Consider the following 20,150-nt stretch of genomic DNA (forward strand, 5'->3'; position numbering starts at 1 on the left):
TCAGCAGGGAGTCTGCTTCTCCCTCTGACCCTCCCCCCTCTCATGCTCTCTCTATCTCATTCTCTCTCTCAAATAAAAAAAAAAAACACACAAACAAACAAACAAAAAAAACATTGCAGGAACAGAGGAAAAGTAAATCACACTTTGGCCTTTAAAATGTGGATGTGTTAAGTTTGAAAATGGACCTTTATATATATCAAGTTCTAATTCCCGGAACCTGTAAATGCCACCTTATTTGGAGAAAGGGTGTTTGCAGATGTGATTAGGGTAAGGATCTTGGTATCAGGGGATTATCCTAGATTATCTGGGTGGGCTGTAAATGCCTTCACAGGTGACCTTATAAAAGAGAGGGAAGCTAGGGGCACCTGGGTGGCTCAGATGGCTAAGTGTCTGTCTTCGGCTCAGGTCATGATCCCAGTGGTTCCCTGCTCAGTGGGGAGCCTGCTTTTATCTCTCCCTCTGCAGCTCCCTCTGCTTGTGCTCTCTCTCTCTCTGTCAAATAAATAAATAAAATCATTTAAAAAAAGAGAAGGAGGGAGGCTGTGTGTGTGTGTGTGTGTGTGTGTGAAAATGTAGGAAAGATGGAGAGTAGAGAAGTTTGAACATGCCAGTCTTGGTCCCCACAAACTTGAAGAGATAAGGGAAAGTGTTATCATGGAGAACCTCCTGGCCCAGTGACAGTGATTTCAAATTTCTGCCCTCGAGAACCGTAAGAGAATAAAGTCCATTGTTTTAAGCCATCAAATTTATACTATTTTTTTTCAGAAGCCACAGGAAACTGCAATCCATAGGTTGAGAATATAATAGACTTGAAAATATAGTAAATGACAAATAATATCAGGCAAAACAAAACAAAAAATTCAACAATACCCCAGAAACTTAAGAAAGGTAAGCCATCAAATATATGATCTACTTATTTAATCAAGAAATAAGGTAGACTAGAGAACAAAAGGTAAAACTAAAAGTAACAATAGTAATATCGACAAATACCTCATTAATCACTTATAATATACCATATATAGCGATAAGAATTTAAGATACATCATTTAATTTTCATGGATATCTTATTAGAAAATTAGAGTATTATCTCTATTTTGTAGAAGAAAAAGGTTTTTTAAACTTATTTGTTATTTTATTGACGTATAGTTGACATACAATGTTATATTAGTTTCAGGGGTACAACTTCATGATTTGACAATCCTGTACATTACACAGTGCTCACCATATAAGTGTGGTTATCATCCGTCACTACACAACATTATTATAATATTATTGACTGTATTTCCTTTGCTGTACTTTTCACTCCTGTGACTTATTTATTTTATAACTAGAAGTTTGTGCTTCTTAATTCCCTTAAAAGAAGTTTTAAAAGTCCTAAGATTATAATATTGCAATGGAAAAAGTAATTAAAAAAAACAAAAATGACTGAAAATTCTCAGAAATTCATTTATTAAAACTTTTATTAAACTTTTTATTAAAAACCATATCAGACAGATGTACACTTATTCCATGTAAAAAATGAAATTAATTTAATAAAAAAGGTTGCATGCTTTAATGATGATGAAAAGATATGTCTGTCGATGTGCACTTTGTGAGAAATACATTGAAGTTATCTCAAATCAAGATATTGAGTCTAACAATACCACCCCAAGCCCTTTCAAAGCAATTAGAGATTGGAGAAGAAGAGCAAAGTCACCAAGTGCCTTTGAATTATCCATAAGGAGATAATATATTGCTTAATAAGATAAGCAAGTGGAAAACAAAAAAGAATGCATAGTCCCCCAGCTCATAATATTCTTCCCTACTTTACTTTTTGTTCACATCCACCCAAAATCAGCCCCTCATTAAAAGTCTCTGATGAAACTCTGAGTCTAATTAAGAAAATAGTTTTTCAAAAGGTAATCTAGATCTCAATACTTTCTTGAGAGCTTCTTTCACATCCTTGTTCCTCAGGCTATAGATGAAGGGATTCAGCATGGGGATCACTATGGTGTAGAACACCGTGGCCACTTTGTCAGTCTCCACACTGTTGCCAGAACTGGGCCGGCAATAAATGAAAAGAATTGTTCCATGGAAGACAAGGATGGCTGTGAGGTGGGAGGCACAGGTGGAAAAGGCTTTGCGCCTTCCCTCTGCAGAGTGCATCCTCAGGATGGTGATGAGAATCAGCAAGTAGGAAGTGAGGATGATCACAATGGTGGTCATCTCATTGAAGGTGGCCAGGATGTATAGCAACAGTTCATTAATAGAGACATCAGAGCAAGCAAGCAATAAGAGAGGGGGTAGATCGCAAAAGAAGTGGTTAATCACATTTGATCTGTAGGATGGGATCTCAAGAACAAAACACAAGTGGATCAGAGAACACACCATCCCACAGAGGTAGCAACAAGACATGAGCTCCATACAGAGATGCCGGGACATGGTGACCATGTACAACAGTGGGTTGCAGATGGCCACGAAACGGTCATAGGCCATCACAGCCAGCAGGAAGACCTCAGTGATTGCATAGGTACAAAACAAGTAGAATTGCACCATGCATCCCAGGAAAGAGATGGCTTTGTCCCTGTTTAAGATATTGGACAGCATCTTTGGCACAATGATCGTGGAGTAGCAAAAATCCACAAAGGACAAGTGGCTGAGGAAAAAGTACATGGGAGTGTGAAGTTGAGAGCTGACCTGAATCAATGCAATCATGCCTAGATTTCCCAAAACAGTGACGCCATAGATGAGAAGGAACACCAGGGAGAAGAAGACTGTCAGCTCCGGGGCATCTGCTAATCCGAGAAGAATGAACTCTGTCACAGAGGTGCAGTTCTCCTCCCCCATTTCTGCCATATGTCAGGCTTAGAAAAGCAAATGTTAGATTTTGTGTTTCTTCTAAAATGGGAAGAAAAAAACAGGTTCATATTAACTTCAGAAAAATATAGCATTGATATCAAATGTTGTATTTATAAGAAATAACAAGAGCACAGTTGTCAAATAATTCGAAATGTTAAATGTTCATAGATTCGAAATGTTAAATGTTTCAAATTTGACTTCAGCGTCAGGAGAAACATTAAAAAACTTAAATGATTCCAACCTTTATCACAATACATCGAGATGATTAACTAAGTTCTGTTGTTTGATGGATTTTAAAGTAGAATCAATGATCCATTTCAAAGCCACACAGAAATGAACCTCTGTTCTTTGAAAATCCTTAAGAAACTTCAACCAGCACAGTACCACCTACTGTGATTCTATAAAACATATACTTACTTTTTTTCACTGAGTCTCTCAGGAACATATATTTGAAGCAAATTTTTTTATCATTCCATTTTTAGGGAGTGTGACACATTTTTTGAGGTCTGCAGCTGACAAAACCCTTTTAAATTTTGAATTATGGCCCAGAGATTTAAAATATAGATTGAAAATGAAAATTTTAAACCAAGTTAACAAAGTGGTTTAATCAATTATCATAGTAATGATCTACAGAGAGATTAAGAGGAATAAACTCTTAATCCTGACAACATTAAAAACTATATTATGAGAGATTTCATTCTTAATAAGCTGTTGTAGAAATATTTCATCACATTAATAAATCATGAAAACCTAATCCAAAAGTACATTGCAGCACTATTTATAATATTAAAATGGAAATTGTTAATGAACAACAGTAGAGCAATTATTAAATTACAGTGGGTCATATCTAGGAGAAAAAATTATCCAGTTGGTGGTTACTTAAAAAAAGAAACAGGATAACAAATATTCTACTTGGTGTACATACGTAGATGTATATAAAGATGTACGTAGAGAGGTATGAATACATTTGATAGATCTATCTATCAATATTTTTAATTTGGCTATAACCAAAATAGTCATCCTTTACCCACATCAAAGAGAGGTGCCTGAAAACTCTCTCAAGATCTCTAAGTAGTTGGCTGGGAAAAGTGGTTATTTTGGGTACTCAATACAGTGGGATCTACCATAAGACCTTTCCTTAAAGAAAAGGCAAATAGACATTGAGGGATTCTATTTTCTGCCCTCCCTTCTAGACTGCAGGAAAAGTATACTCGTGACCTCTACACATATATGTAATGAAAATTGAGTGAAGAGGTTCTGCACTAGAAGAATAATTTGATATTTTCTCCATATCTTTTTTTTTAAGGATTTTATTTATTTATTCAACAGAGAGACACAGTGAGAGAGGGAACACAAGCAGGGGGAGTGGGAGAGGGAGAAACAGGCTTCCTGCAGAGGAGGGAGCCCGATGCGGGGCTCGATCCCAGGACCCTGGGATCATGACCTGAGCCAAAGGCAGACGCTTAACGACTGAGCCACCCAGGCACCCTTATTTTCTCCATATCTTGAACTATCTTTAAAGAAGTGGAAGCATATCACTTTCCTGAAGTCATGTTTTTTTCATTATTTCGCCAAGAACAGAGATAAAACAAAAACAAATGCAAAACAAAACAAAATACCTGAGTTATTTACCTGCTTCCCAGTTAAACAGGAAAGTCAACTTGGTAATATTTTTTCCTAACGTTCTAGGCTGATAATCAGAAACTATTTCATGGCAACCCCAAAACAAATCCAAAAGAATTAATCTCATTTTCTGAGCAGAGAGAGTTCACAAGTCCTGACTGTCCATGACCATCTGGCAGGCACATAAATGCAACCCTCAGCATTATTAGGACAATGAAGGAGCTCTTCCATGATCATAAATTCTTGATTTCATGACAGAAACGGGTCTGAAAGAAGGTGTTAGGAGGAAACAGAAAGAGAGAGAGGAGAGGGCTACCATTTGCTTATTCTGTATTCTTTCATATACACCCATGTTTGATGTTACAGAGAAAATTGTTCTAAATTCACCATTAAGTGTTTCTGAATACTAAAACATAAAAGCATTTTAAACAGTAACTGCACATGAATAGCAGTCCTGTTACAACATTCTCTAATTAGAAGAGACATGAGTTCAATACATCTTTAAAATAATTGTTGACAGGGAACATACATTCATTTCTGTTCAAGTAACCAGAGGCTACTTTTAGCTAGCAGACCTGAGTGGCAGACATTTTCGCCCTGGTGCTGAAGATGTTAAGATGTGTACAACAGACAGAGACTTATACTGTAATTTAAGCACCTGGGAAATGGGCTCCTTAGGCTCCAAAACAATTAATAATCCCTATGGTATAACAAACTATACAAAAATTAAACTGAGACTACATGTCATGTAGCACAACTAATAACTAATCTTTATGACATATCATCAGGAAAGTTATTTTTTAAATTAGCCCAATTTGGGAAACAACTGTTTAAAACCAAACGTGCCCCCTCCCAGCATGGGTACTATGTGATATTACATCTAAGTGTCATATGTGTGGGACAGAGCTCGTAAGTCCATAATGAAATAGCATGAATATTTCTTCCTTTCTAATAACATGACAGAATCCCTTAGATTCTTCCTATAGGGCATAGTGGCAAATGCCATATCAGAATTCCTTTAAAATACCATAAAATGAATGATGCTACTGGTCAGAAAACTATAGAATAGGTCACACTTACTGAGCCTTTGTTAGGCGTTGGAAACTATTCTAAATATTACGCAAGAGCTAATTCCTTTTAACTTCCTAGTAACCAGTCAGGAAACAATTCTGAGTTTCATGCCTATCTTGCAAAGGAGATGATGGAGACACAGGCAGTTGCCACTTGGATCAACTCAAAATAAATTGCCCATAAAGGCAATTGCGGCCCTCTGGTTTTTCCACTCATACGAATGTATGAAAAAAGAGAACAAACCCAGAGAGATTTCTGAGGCTGCATATTTTCAGTGCATGTCCTATGCTGGGAGCCATCGAATGGGACTACATCAGTTATCTGCTCTAGGTGTGTTCTTCTTCTGACTTTATAATATCAATCTAGGCCACAGTATTTTATTTGTGTCTGTGTATCACTGGTTGTACACATAAAATCTTAAAGGTGTATGTGTTCAGAAAGTAATATCAAGTAAATAAATTTGTATACTCTCAGCTACCACATAATATGTTCCTGAAATTGCTATGCCAAAGACTGCACCCAAGGCTGAGGAGACATTCCCTTTGGTTCTCCAATCCCAGATCATCTTTCACAATTAACAAAAGAGAAGAAAAGCACTAACTATCTTTTTTTTGAGTTGCCCCATGAGTAGAAATCCGTGGGTCAAAACAAAGAGATAGTTGTGATTATTGGTGTTTTGTTTTGTTTTTTATGTTATGTTAAGGCCATTTCTCATGTTTTAATTCCTCATTCAGGGAACCTGCAACTAACTCATGGTGTGCATCTCTCCCTCTTTCCATTTTACACAATTTCTGTTTCAGATTACAACTTCTATAAATGTCTAGTCAAATATTTGGCCTATTTAAAAGTGTTTACTTGGTTTTCTATGTTCTATTAGTAAGTGTTCTTTATATATTATGGGCACAAATCCTTTCTCAGCTATATAACTTGCCCTTTTTGCTCCCAGATTTAAGTCTATGATCTGTTTTGAGCTAATGTCTGCATGGTGTGAAGTAAGTTGAAATTTATCTTTGTTGCATATGAATACCCAGTTACTCGTCGCCATTTATTGAAAAGATTATCCAGCCTCAGGAGACCACCTCAGCAGTTTGTCAGAATCAATCAACCATAAGTCTGTTTAATTCTGGACCCTCAATTCTATTATGCTGAAGTATATGCTCACCTTATACCAGTACCAATTACAATATTTTGTCATTTTAAATTTCTCAGTAGTAATGTTTTATTATTTATAAGTATTGGACTCTTTTTGATGTTTTCAAGAACTTATTTTCTTAGTTTTACTGTGGGAATTTACTTTGGTACTATGAAGAAAAAAGATAATTTTGACATATTGATGCTGTATTTTGTGATCATGTTGAATTCAATTATTAGAGTAATAGTTCTAGTAGGGTGTATGTGTACGTGTATGTGTGTGTGTGTGTGTGTGTGTGGATTGTTTAGGATTTTCTTCTTAAAAGATCATGTATAATGTGAATAAAATCAGTTTTACTTCAAATCTGGATGACTGGTGGGCTGATTGATATATTAATCTATGTATCTATCTTTCTATGTATATTTATCAATCTATTAATATTTCAATCTGTCTGTGAGTACTGAGAGTAGACATCCTGCATTGCTTTTTAACTATAAGGAAAATCACTCATTCCCTAACCATTAAGTGTGATGATAGCAACAGCTTTGGTAGATTGAAGTAATATCTTCTACTTCTACTTTATTGGTAATTTTTATCTTGCATGGATGCTGGATTGTGTCAAATAATTTTTCTGTGTCTATACTTCAGACATGTGATTTTTGTTGATTTTTATTCTATATGTAAGTGATGTATTACATTGTTTTTCATATGTTAAACCAACCTTGCATTTCTGGAATAAATCTCAGTTGATCATGGTTCATAATCCTGTTATATGTTTTATTGCATTTATTTTATTTCATTATTGGATATAATATTTTGTTGAGAATTCTTGTGTTTATATCGATGAGGGATATTGGTTTGTGTTTTCTTTTTTTTTAAGATTTTATTTACTTTCTTGAGAGAGAGAGAGCAAGAGTGGGGGAGAGGGGCAAAGCAAGATGGAGAAGCAGGGTCCCCACTGAGTAGGGAGCTGGACCTGGGGCTTAATCACAGGACCCCAGGATCATTACCTGTGCCAAAGTCAGATGCTTACCCAACTGAGCCACCTAGGTGCCCCTGTGTTTTCTTTCTTATGTTGTCTTTGTTTTGCTTTGTTATCAGGGGAATACTGGCATAATCACGCGAACTGGAAAGAGCATCATGTCCTCTATCTTCTATATGAGTTAATTAACAATCGGTACTTTTGCTTATATACTTATTTAGTAAAAACAACTGGTGAATCAATCTATGTCTGGATACTGATGGGGGAGGGAGGGAATATTTTCATTACAAATTGAATTTATTGTTACATATCTATTCGGATTTTCTATTTCTTTGTCGGTTTTGGTAAATTGATCTTTTTCAAATTTGTCTATATCATCTAAGTTGACTAAATTGTTGGCATAAAATTGCTTATACTATTCACTAGACTCATTTTAATTTCTTTAAGTTTACTCTCCTCAATGATTGTACTAATTTTGTTTCTTGTTTCTTTTTTTCTTAGTAATTTTAGCTAATTTTGTCAATTATATTAATCTTTTCACAGTACAAACCTATTGATCTTCTCTGCTCTTCATCTTCCTACTATATTGGCTTGTGTTCTAGTCTATTATAAACTTCCTTCGTTTGTTCTTTTTGTTTGTTTTACTTTCTTAATGTGGAAGCTATGTTTCTAATTTTAAAATATTTTCTCTTTTCTAATATAGTTATTTGAATACCTAAATTTCCTTGTAAACATTAGGAAGCATCTATTAAAATTTCATAGGTTGGTTTTCATTTTCATCACTGACTCTAATCAAGAGTAATATAATATTTCTACTACTTTTCTACAAGTGTTCCGTATGAGTTCAAATCAAGTAAGTGACAATGTGTAAAGGAAGGCAGTTTCATATATGTGAATATATATGATTATATAAAATAGTGTGGAATATAATTATATATCCAAATTTCTGAAATAAGTTAATTTTAATTTCTTATTGTAAGTTTGAAATCATATCACTATTCCAAATTGTTTCATGAACCAATATAAGATTATTGTACAGTTTTTATGTTACCTTCAACAAAAACAGCTAGTATTTTTCTCTCAATAGTTTTCTGGACTAATTTGGGATTTATCCATAAACAGAGCACAGAACAAAGGATATATAAGTCATTCAAGCAAAATTAATGATAGAAGAAAGATAAACACATTGTCATACAATTTTTGAAAATTAGGAACCCATATCTATTTGGCTATCTTATAATAAATATTACTAGTACTAGAAAAAATAAATCCTTCCTAATAGGCACAATAATCTAGGTTTTATTACTTATTTGTTCAGATTATAATTAAAAAATGACAGTTAAGTTAAAACCACTTTAAAGGGGTGCCTGGGTGGCTGGGGCGGTTAAGCTATGGACTCTTTTTTTTTTTTTTTTATGTTATGTTAGTCACCATACATTACATCACTAGTTTTTGATGTAGTGATCCACAATTCATTGTTTGTATATAACACCCAGTGCTCCATGCAGTACATGCCCTCTTTAATACCCATCACCAGGCTATGGACTCTTGATTTCAGCTCAGGTCATAATCTCAGATTCCTGGGATCAAATCCCATGTCTGCCTCTGTGTTCAGTGCCAAGTCTGATTGAGATTCCCCCTCTCCCACTCCCTTATTAATACCCATCACCCATTTAACCCATTCTGTGCCCAACCCCTCTCCAGCAACCCTCAGATTCTTCTCTATAGTTAAGAGTCTGTTTTCTGGTTTGCATCTCTTTTTATTACCCCTACGTTCATCTGCTTTGTTTCTTAAATCCACATGTGAGTGAAATCATATGGTATTTTTCTTTCTCCAACTGACTTATTTTGCTTAGCATAATTCTCTCTAGCTCCATCCATGTCATTGCAAATGGCAAGAGTTCGCTCTTTTTTGATGGCTGTGTAATATTCCATTGTGAATAGATACCACATCTTCTTTATCATTCATTAGTCGATGGACATTTGGGCTCCTTCCATAATTTGGCTTGAAAATGAAATATTTATATGTTCTACAAGTTAGAATTCCACTTTTAAGTGACAACATTTTATTGAAAATGGAGAGTTAGAATGGAGACTCAAAGTAAAAACAAACCAAAAATACCTGTGATGAGTGACCTAAGTCAGAGATGCAGATACTTGTAGTAATGTTTATTCATTATGTCAACCATATGTGTGTTTGTGCAGATTTTACATATATCCACACTCTTACATTTGTGTGCATATATATGAGACAAAGAGTAGATATGAAATATAAATACAATATAAGAGAGGGAGGAGGAGAAAGGGAGAGAAAGGGAAGGAGAGGGAGAACTAATTGTGTGCCAGGGATCATTCTAGGCTCTTTACACATGACATGTAATTTAATTTTCCTAACATTCATGGGAAGTAAATAGTATATCTCCATTTTTTCAGATGAGATCATATCTGCAGTTCCAAAATCACTGGACACTGCAACAGCAACAACAACAACAAAAAATAAAGAAAACCAGAAATAAGCAATAAACCTAGAAAAGGAAAAAAAGATAAGACACATATTCATGTGGAAATCTCATTCTGTATATAAACTGTTAGACAACGATGTGCTTTTCATTATAAAATAGGAGGAATTCAACTTTGGAAAGGATCAAAGTTTCCATAATAGATACCAAGAAAAGTGTGATTTTCAAGTGCTCTTCATAAAGCACATGAAGGTTATACAGCAAACTAAATGTATCTTAAGTATCCATTACTAATATCCATTTAAGACATTAGAGATTGAAGGAAGGCAAAGGGTAGGCTTAAGTTTGAAATGTGGTCAATCCTACCCTTGAGGCAAATTGAGGAGGCACAGAGGCAAGCGAATCAAAAAGAATAACTGAGAACCACCTACCTCCTGCCTCTTCCCTCCATTCGAACACCACAGCCCACCCATTCACCCCTCCACCAGCCTCCACTTTGTGACCCTGAGTCCCGCTAAGAAAGTATTTTCAAGTAAAATATTTTGGAGCTCACCACTTTTCTGAGAGCTTCTTTCACATCCTTGTTCCTCAGGCTATAGATGAAGGGGTTCAGCATGGGGATCACTATGGTGTAGAACACCGTGGCCACTTTGTCAGTCTCCACACTGTTGCCAGAACTGGGCCGGCAATAAATGAAAAGAATTGTTCCATGGAAGACAAGGATGGCTGTGAGGTGGGAGGCACAGGTGGAAAAGGCTTTGCGCCTTCCCTCTGCAGAGTGCATCCTCAGGATGGTGATGAGAATCAGCAAGTAGGAAGTGAGGATGATCACAATGGTGGTCATCTCATTGAAGGTGGCCAGGATGTATAGCAACAGTTCATTAATAGAGACATCAGAGCAAGCAAGCAATAAGAGAGGGGGTAGATCGCAAAAGAAGTGGTTAATCACATTTGATCTGTAGGATGGGATCTCAAGAACAAAACACAAGTGGATCAGAGAACACACCATCCCACAGAGTTAGCAGCAAGACATGAGCTCCATACAGAGATGCCGGGACATGGTGACCATGTACAACAGTGGGTTGCAGATGGCCACGAAACGGTCATAGGCCATCACAGCCAGCAGGAAGACCTCAGTGATTGCATAGGTACAAAACAAGTAGAATTGCACCATGCATCCCAGGAAAGAGATGGCTTTGTCCCTGTTTAAGATATTGGACAGCATCTTTGGCACGATGATCGTGGAGTAGCAAAAATCCACAAAGGACAAGTGGCTGAGGAAAAAGTACATGGGAGTGTGAAGTTGAGAGCTGACCTGAATCAATGCAATCATGCCTAGATTTCCCAAAACAGTGACGCCATAGATGAGAAGGAACACCAGGGAGAAGAAGACTGTCAGCTCCGGGGCATCTGCTAATCCGAGAAGAATGAACTCTGTCACAGAGGTGCAGTTCTCCTCCCCCATGTTCCCACTTTATTGAGCATAGAGAAAAATATTAATAGTTACTCTCCATTATATGATTCCAAATTCATTTTTTGACTGTCTCCTAAAAAAAAGACATGATAACAAATAAGAAAGTTAATGTTTTCAGTGAAGAAACAGGACATTGCTTTCCTGAAGTTTAGGAAATTTGCAGGCATTGTGGCGAAGATGCATAAGATACCAGTTTAATTCACAGGTCACACAAAAACAATCACATCCATAACAGCTTATATGATCCCTTAAAGGAGTCCTACACAATTCAGAGCTTGAAACTGAGTCATTGGAAAGACATCAAACATTATTTAATTAGCCATATTGTTTTATGAAACTGAAATCCCTCTTTCTTGGCAAAATGTTTAATGAGCACTGAAAATACTGAGATCTCGGAAAATAATTTTAAAAAATACACAGCATTCTTCTCTGCTTTCCACTGAAATGATGAAAAGTCTATGTATTGAAGATTGTTAATCCACAAGTGTTCATTTTTTATCAGTATGTTTTAGATGGAGAAGTAGCTTTTATGCTCCATACTAGCTTTTTTTCTATAAAATTAACATAGTGATTTTGTTAATTAAGCTATCCCATGCCAGCCATTGTTCAGGGAATTGGCACTTGGATTCAAACTTCCTCTAACTATGACTCTGAAGCCTTATAAAGACCTAGATGACAAATACATTCAGTGCTTTAAATCCATTTGAAGAAGCGATCAGAGATGTACATATGAAAGTATTAAATGTTTGCTGCTGCATTGTAGTATTATTTATGATAGTAAAAGTCAGAAATCAAGTGTCAAACAAGAGGGAAATGGTCAAAGCTATGGTACATATATATTATGGAAAACTATGCAGCTATTAGGGGATATTTTTGAAGAACATTTAATGACCTGACAAATAACTATGATACAATGGTAAGTTAAAAAATAGTAAGCCATGGGCTGCCTGGGTGGCTCAGTCGGTTAAGCGTCTGCCTTTGGCTAAGGTCACGATCCCAGGGTCCTGGGATCCAGCCCCACAATGGACTCCTTGCTCAGCGGGGAGCCTGCTTCTCCCTCTCCCACTGCCCCTGCTTGAGCTCTCTCTCTCTCTCTGACAAATAAATAAATAAATCCTTAAAAAAATAGCAAGCTAGATTGCACAGAGAGAATATTATATGTATATACATAAGTTGCTTTGCATATTTAACCCTCACAAAATCCATGAAAAGTGAATAATTTATTCTAATCATTTGAAAAAAAATATAGAAACTTGCCTTAATTCATGACATGGAGACACGTTGGTTATTCCTGGAGGAAAGAGTCTACACTAAAATTCAATGCAGTCAGGTATTTCCCCTTTTTTCAAATGACTTCAAAGAGATAAAGCGTATGTGCCTTAAGAAGTCCCAGTTGAAATCTTGAAGAAAATTGAGTAATAAAGATCATTTGTTAAGGATCTGAACAACTGAAATAGGCTTGTTTTTAAGAGTTCTATTATGTAAGTCACAACTTGAAACATTTCTAGTTAAGGACAGTATCTCAGAGTTCCAATAATTGATGTCACAAGTATTTGAATAATTTGCAAGTTAATGCAGGGGTGATATAAGGATTGCTAGCCTATATAATATTCAAGACTACTTTTAAATTTCAACGTTTTATCCTGGTTTTTAAGAGTTAAGAGGTGGTCTGTAATGGATTCAAATGTTTCATTTGTAGTATAATGAAATGTTTACAGAAAGATAACTTTTTCATTAAAAAATTTTTAGAAATGTGAAAAAAAAAAGAAATCCCAGTTTGAAGACAAATAATTATTCTGATAATATGATTTCTCTCTTCGATGAGTAGTATAAGTGAGTTGTCTCTTTCTGAGTTCAATGTAGTACATAATCTTGAAAACCTGGACTGTTTTCCGGTCTAAAGGTGAAAAATCAGGATTTTATTTATTTATAGAGAAGTGGTTCTTAACCAGGAGAGATTTTTTTTTTATGTTCAGTTAGCCAACATGTAGTACAACATTAGTTTTTGATGTCGTGTTCAACGACTCATTAGTTGCATATAACACCCAATGTTCATCACAACAGGAGAGATTTTGATCCCTCCGGGACTTTGGTCTCTGTCTGAAGACATTTTTGTCTGTGACAATAAGAAAGAGTGCTAGTGACATCTAGTGGTCAGAGATCAGGGATGCTGCTGAACACTCAAAGATGCACAAGGCAGCCCCACCCCAGCCTCCCCCCACACACATACCAACTACACATGCAAACACAAAAATAGTATGTGACCCAAAAGGTCAACAGTACTAAGGTTGAGAAGCCTGCTATGGAAAGACATTTCTAAGTGTGGTCCCCAAGACCAAAATAGTTCCTCTCCTTTCTGCTTCAGAGGTGATCCCCATGTCTGTGTCCCTCCACAAAGTCCTGAGGCACCCTTCCTGCAGCTCTCAGCATCAGAGAGTGACTGTTGGGAATTTCCATGTGGTCTTTTCCAGGTTCCATGGATAAGTCAGTGTGAGCGAGGTGGAAGAAGATTGGGGGGAGACCAAGTATTCTTTCCAACTTGCTTACACCCTTTTCCCTCTTACACCTCTTACCAAGGTATTTGGTCCTGTAAATTAGACTGTTTCCATCCCCCATTGAGATTGTTTCTCAATACACAAAGAAAAAACGTTTTCATAAAGAAGTGATCCAAACACGGCATTTCTTAAAATACTCTCTAATTAAGAAAGAGCAAAACACAGATTTTTATAAATACGTTTAATACTACGGCCTTCCTCTACTGTTCCTCCTTCTTGTATACGTGGCTATAATAACTTACCTTATGAGAAAAAAAAAGAGAGAAAAAGCTTCTAGCTCTGAGAAAATATCATCTAAGTCCATTCCCAAGAAAAGAGAGTAGAGCCCAACTAACCTGTGGGTGAATATCACTTCCTCTGTTTCTGAAGATGCAGTCATGGAAAGGCTTTATGTTTTTGTGTGTACATATCTCTGGGACTCATGTTCCTTAAGCCTCCAAAAATAATTACTGATCTCTGTGGGATATAAATGAGATATCAAGAAAACCATACTATCCTGAGACTCAAACAACTAATGACCTCTATGAAGTATAAACAAGGAGAAAAGCTATCCCAGCTTGGTACATGTTATTATTATCCAACAAGGTTCCTTTCAGAGTTCATGATATATTGCAGAGCAATGTATCCTGCATCCTAGCATTGCTTGGAGAACCGGGGATCATACTGTCATTATGAAATATATGAATAGGTCTTATAAACTTTGCCTGTGTTTTACTGAAGAGCTCCTTCCTGGAAGGCATGGGGTCTGAAAAGTCAAACCAGAGTTCTGCCAAATACCAGAAATGGGTGGGAATAATGAACCTCCTTTACTGAGACTAGTAATAAATGCTCACATATACTGACCACTTTCTATGTCCTAGGCACTGTTCTGAATACAACTATTAACACATTTTATCTTTATAAAAATCAGTGAGATTGGGGCGCCTCGGTGGCTCAGTCGTTAAGCAGCTGCCTTCGGCTTGAATCGTGATCCCAGGGCCCTGGGATCAAGCCCCGCATCGGGCTCCCTGCTCGGCGGGAAGCCTGCTTCTCCCACTCCCACTCCCCCTGCTTGTGTTCCCCCTCTCGCTGTGTCTCTCTCTGTCAAATACATAAATACAATCTTTAAAAAAAAATCAGTGTGATCACTACAGTTATGCACCTTTACGATAAGGTGACTGAGGTACAGACTGTTGTAACTTGCCCAAAGTCACACCCAAAATCATAGATAAAATCAGGCCATATGCTGCTTTTAAATCTGTGCCACCCATATGACCACGTGAGGAAGAGCAGAGCTTCTGACGGTACCAGGACGGCATCTCCCTGCTGGACTCCAGAAGCCATTAAGCCGGATTGGCTCTAGGATTTCTCCCAGGTGTGCTGTAGAATGCCTCCTAAACCAGTAGGGTGCAAACCACTGCCTGTGGTTTGTGTCCTTGCATATAATCACACATTTCAAGAACTCCATGGATGTAATTAGTTACAGATAATCAGTTTTCAAATTTTCATTAACTTACATGCATCTTCCTAGGATTGATTCATCTGATAATTCCCTGAGTTTGAGGCATGTTTCTGGGTGTCTTTTTTACCTACCCCTCGTACCCTGTTGTCTCCTAAAACTCTGTCCATCCTGTTATCCAAAGCCAAGTTCAAACAATACCTAGTTTCTGAAGGTATATTTAAGTACACCATTCTAAAACCCTAAAATGGACTTGAACTTTTCTTTCTTTCAAACACAATGGCCTCTTTCTTCACTGCCCTACTGTCAACACAGGATTTTGCATTCCTTGAAGATGAAGACTGTGTCTCATTTTAACTGCTACTTGTACTTTTATGAGATAAATTCATGTGTTTATTGATAGCCTAGTCTATTCCAGGTGGGTTATAAGAAAGGAGAATGAAATTAATGTTTATTGAGATTATACAAAGTATTCCAAATGATATCTATATTATCTTTTAGTCTTCACAATCAGATTGGGAGCTAGTTTATGTTACCACAATTTTGTAGATTAAAAACCAAAGATAGGAGAGATTACTGATTTTTTTTTCCAGTAAGCAAGAGACAAGGGTAGTGTCTTTGCATCAAAATCCACCCCATTGTACATTACCTCTTCATTAATTTTAAAGATATCTTTACAATCAACCTTTATGGGCACACTTTATTTACATTTCAGGGATAAATGCTACTAACATTTCAGGGATAAACGCTACTAAAATAACATGCTCAAAAAGAAAAGACTTCAGTGTCCATTAACTTGCTGACTGTACCCTTGACATCCTTATTTCTCAGACTGTAGATCAGGGGATTCAACATGGGGATCACCACTGTGTAAAACAGAAACGCTACTTTGACTGTGTGCCTGGAGTTTTTGGAGTTAGGCACACAGTAGAGGAAGAGGATGGTCCTGTGAAAGATGGTGATGGCGGTCAGATGGGAGGCACAGGTGGAGAAGGCTTTGCGGCGGCCACTGGCTGATCGCATCTCGAGGATGGTGACAATGATAAATACGTAAGACAAGAGAATGATGAGCGGTGTGCTGACCTCATTAAAGGTGGCAAAAATGAAAAGCAGCAACTGACTGATGTAAGTATCAGAGCAAGACAGGGAGAGCAATGCAGAGAACTCACAGAAAAAGTTATTGATTGTGTTGAAACCCTGAAAAGATAATTTGATAGCAGAGCATGTAAGTATCAAAGACCATGCTACTCCCTATGTATATGATCTGACCACCATCATGGCACAGAGTTTCTGGGACATGGCAACTGTGTAGAGCAGAGGGTTGCAAATGGCCACAAAGCGGTCATAGGCCATCACAGCTAATAAAAAGGATTCAGTTACCACAAAGGTACAAAAGAAAAAGAATTGTACTACACATCCTGGAAGTGAAATGCTTCTGTCTTCTATAACCGGGTTTTCCAGGGCCTTGGGAGCAATGATGGAAGAGTAGCAGACATCTACAAATAAGAGATGGCTGAGGAAGAAGTACCTGGGGGTGTGCAATTTCAGGTTAATCTTGATTATAACTATCATCCCAATATTCCCTACAACAGTGACACTATAGATGGCCAGAAAAATCAAGAAAAGGGGGACTTGCAGTTCTGGATAATCCGAGAAGCCCAAGAGAGTGAATGTAGCCCCACTTTTATTTCTCTCTGACAGTAACATGATGGTTTTTGTTTGTCAGAATCTGAATCAGTCCTGAAAACAAAAATATTAAAGAGAGTGAGGCTATGAGAAGTTTGTTTAGCTACCCTTTAGCAAGCCTGGAAGAGGAAGCAAAATATCTTTTCATAATTTCTCTATGCTATGTGTTTATTATGAAGATATGCAAATGTCTAAGATTTTAAAACATGAAAATCATTTTTAAAATTTTCTTTAAGTAAAAAAGCAATACAATTATGGACTTAAAAACTTATAAGTTCTTAACTGTAATGTTTAATATTTACAAATAAGAATATGAGATAAAGGGATTTATGGTTATTTTAAATCAAATCTTCCTATAACACTTTCAATTTCTCTTGAACATTATAAGTTCATACAAAGATAGGGCTAGCATAATATGATGACTGATTATGTCAGTCCTCTAATCAGTACAGAAATGAGAAATTTCCAAACAAATTAATTTTTACATCACAGGTTCATACTGTGACATTAAGAATAAACACCCTCTTTGACCTTGGCCACAGAAACTTCTTGCAAGACACATGTCCTAAAGGCAAAGGAAACAAAAGAAAAAATGAACTATTGGGATTTCATCAAGATAAGAAGCTTCTGCACAGCAAAGAAAACAGCCAACAAAACTAAAAGGCAACCCACACCATGGGAGAAGATATTTGCAAATGACATTTCAGATAAAGGGCTAGTATCCAAGATCTATAAAGAACTTCTCAAACTCAACACCCAAAAAACAAATAATCCATTCAAGAAATGGGCAGAAGACATGAAGACACTTCTCCAAAGAAGACGTACAAATGGCTAACAGACCCATGAAAAAGTGCTCCACATCACTTGCCATCAGGGAAAGACAAATCAAAACCACAATGAGATATCACCTTACACCAGTTAGAATGGCTAAAATTAACAAGACAGGGAACAACAAATGTTGGAGAGGATGTAGAGAAAGGGGAACCTGCTTACAATGTTGGTGGGAATGCAAGCTGATACAGTCACTCTGGAAAACAGTATGGAGTTTCCTCAAGATGTTAAAAATAGATCTACGCTACAACCCAGCAATTGCACTACTAGGTATTTACCCCAAAGATATAGATGTAGTGAAAAGAAAGGGCACATGCACCCCAATGTTCATAGCAATATCCACATTAGTCAAACTGTGTAAGGAGCTGAGATGTCCTTCAACAGATGAATAAAGAAGATGTGGTTCATATACACAATGGAATATTGCTCAGTGAACAGAAAGGATGAATACCTACCATTTGCATCAACATGGATGGAACTGGAGGGGATTATGCTAAGTGAAATAAGTCAAGCAGAGAAAGACAATTATCATATGGTTTCACTCATATGTGGAACATAAGGACTAGCACAGAAGACCACAGGGGAAGGGAGGGAAAATTGAAAGGGAAGAAATCAGAGAGAGAGAAAAACCATGAGAGACTCTGGACTCCGGGAAACAAACTGAGGGTTGCGGAAGAGAGGAGGGTGGGGAGATGGGGTAACTGGGTGATGGGCATTAAGGAGGGCAGGTGATCTGATGAGCACTGGGTGTTAAACAGCTTATGAATCACTGAACACTACATCAAAAACTAATGATGTACTATCTGTTGGTTAATTGAACTTAAATAAAAAAATAAGAATAAACACCCCTAACACTTTATATTTGTGCCTTTATTATTAATTTCATATAACACTTTAATCTTTTTCTTTCTGACTCAGTAAATCTGATATCAAAATAAATCTTAGGTTTTTTTCAGAGTAATCCTCTCAACTAGTGAGCTCCTGTCAATCCTTCCACATTGCTTGATGGATAATACAATTAGAATAGATGATAAAGATAATCATGTCTACTTCCTTATTCTAGAGGTGACAAAACAGAAGCTGGAGAAACCTTGACTTCCCCAATGACATGCGAATAAGGACCAATCTACACATCTGAGACTAGAGCCCTGATTGGAATCCCAGCCATGTGTCCATTCCTTCACATCAGGCTCTGACCCATGTTCTAGGTCTAGATACTAAGATATTTGCTTTATTAATGATCATACCATATCTGGACCTATGGAAGAGAATCTGCTGACAGTATACAGACCACAGAGCTCCATTAGAAAGCGGCATCAAGATGAAATGAGAACGGGATTTAGGGAAATGTTCTCTCCCAGAAATAACTAAGTGTAGTAAAGACAGACTTAGGAACTTTCCTTGCCTAGGACTCTCTTTCTCTCTCTCTCTCTCTCGTCACGTCTCCTCTCCCTTCAAGACGTGGAGGATATTCATTCTGTCCCAGTATTATCTGTAAGGAGAAAGATTAAAAAACTTGAGGTAGTAATGCACTATAAAGACATTTTAGGAGAAAATAGTAATACAAAAGAATCATCATATTTCTCCAGTAGGTGCCCAACACCTCTGAAATCTTACCGTACCAGGAAACTCTTTTTTTTTTTTAAAGATATTATTTATTTATTTGAGAGGCAGGGGGAGGGGAGGAGCAGAGGGAGAGGGAGAAGCAGACTCAGTGCTAAGTGTGGAGTCCAACGAAGGGCTGGATTCCAGGACCCTGAGATCATGACCTGAGCTGAAATCAAGAGTCAGATGATTAATTGACTGAGCCTCCCAGGCGCCCCATAGCAGGAAACTCTTAATCATCTCTCTGGTAAGGTTATCTCTGGCCCCACAACCCAAGAAATAGTTTTAGATGGCCCATCAATAAAGATGTCAGATCATATTCGAGACTGAGAACTCAATGACCCTCTCTTCCCCACACCCACACATCTGAGTACTAAAGACAACCTCAAAAGACAATCCATCATGAAGCCAGACATTCTAATTATCACATTTTTTGCTTAATACAATATTTAACTT

The 20,150-nt window shown here is 37.0% G+C and overlaps 3 protein-coding genes across 3 annotated transcripts; all 3 read right to left on the reverse strand.

Annotated features, from left to right (window-relative positions):
• Positions 1-203: 203 nt before the first annotated feature.
• On the reverse strand, positions 204-2,826 carry LOC135362326 (olfactory receptor 5L1-like). The gene is made up of 2 exons (XM_064576616.1): positions 1,918-2,826; positions 204-275 (listed from the first exon to the last, which is right to left on the reverse strand). The coding sequence occupies exons 1-2, from the start codon at positions 2,824-2,826 to the stop codon at positions 204-206; spliced, it is 981 nt and encodes a 326-aa protein (XP_064432686.1).
• A 7,793-nt stretch (positions 2,827-10,619) lies between these two features.
• On the reverse strand, positions 10,620-11,570 carry LOC123841761 (olfactory receptor 5L1-like). Its single transcript, XM_045871274.2, is given in 1 exon segment — positions 10,620-11,570. A coding segment is annotated over 1 exon segment (951 nt).
• Positions 11,571-16,337: 4,767 nt separating this feature from the next.
• On the reverse strand, positions 16,338-17,279 carry LOC123856414 (olfactory receptor 5D18). The gene is given in 1 exon segment (XM_045892616.1): positions 16,338-17,279. A coding segment is annotated over 1 exon segment (942 nt).
• Between the last annotated feature and the right edge of the window lie 2,871 nt (positions 17,280-20,150).

This window comes from Mirounga angustirostris, unplaced genomic scaffold, assembly GCF_029215605.1.
Source record: "Mirounga angustirostris isolate CCGP_5_RB_7025 unplaced genomic scaffold, mMirAng1.0.hap1 SCAF_13, whole genome shotgun sequence".
Classification (NCBI taxonomy): Eukaryota; Metazoa; Chordata; class Mammalia; order Carnivora; family Phocidae; genus Mirounga; species Mirounga angustirostris.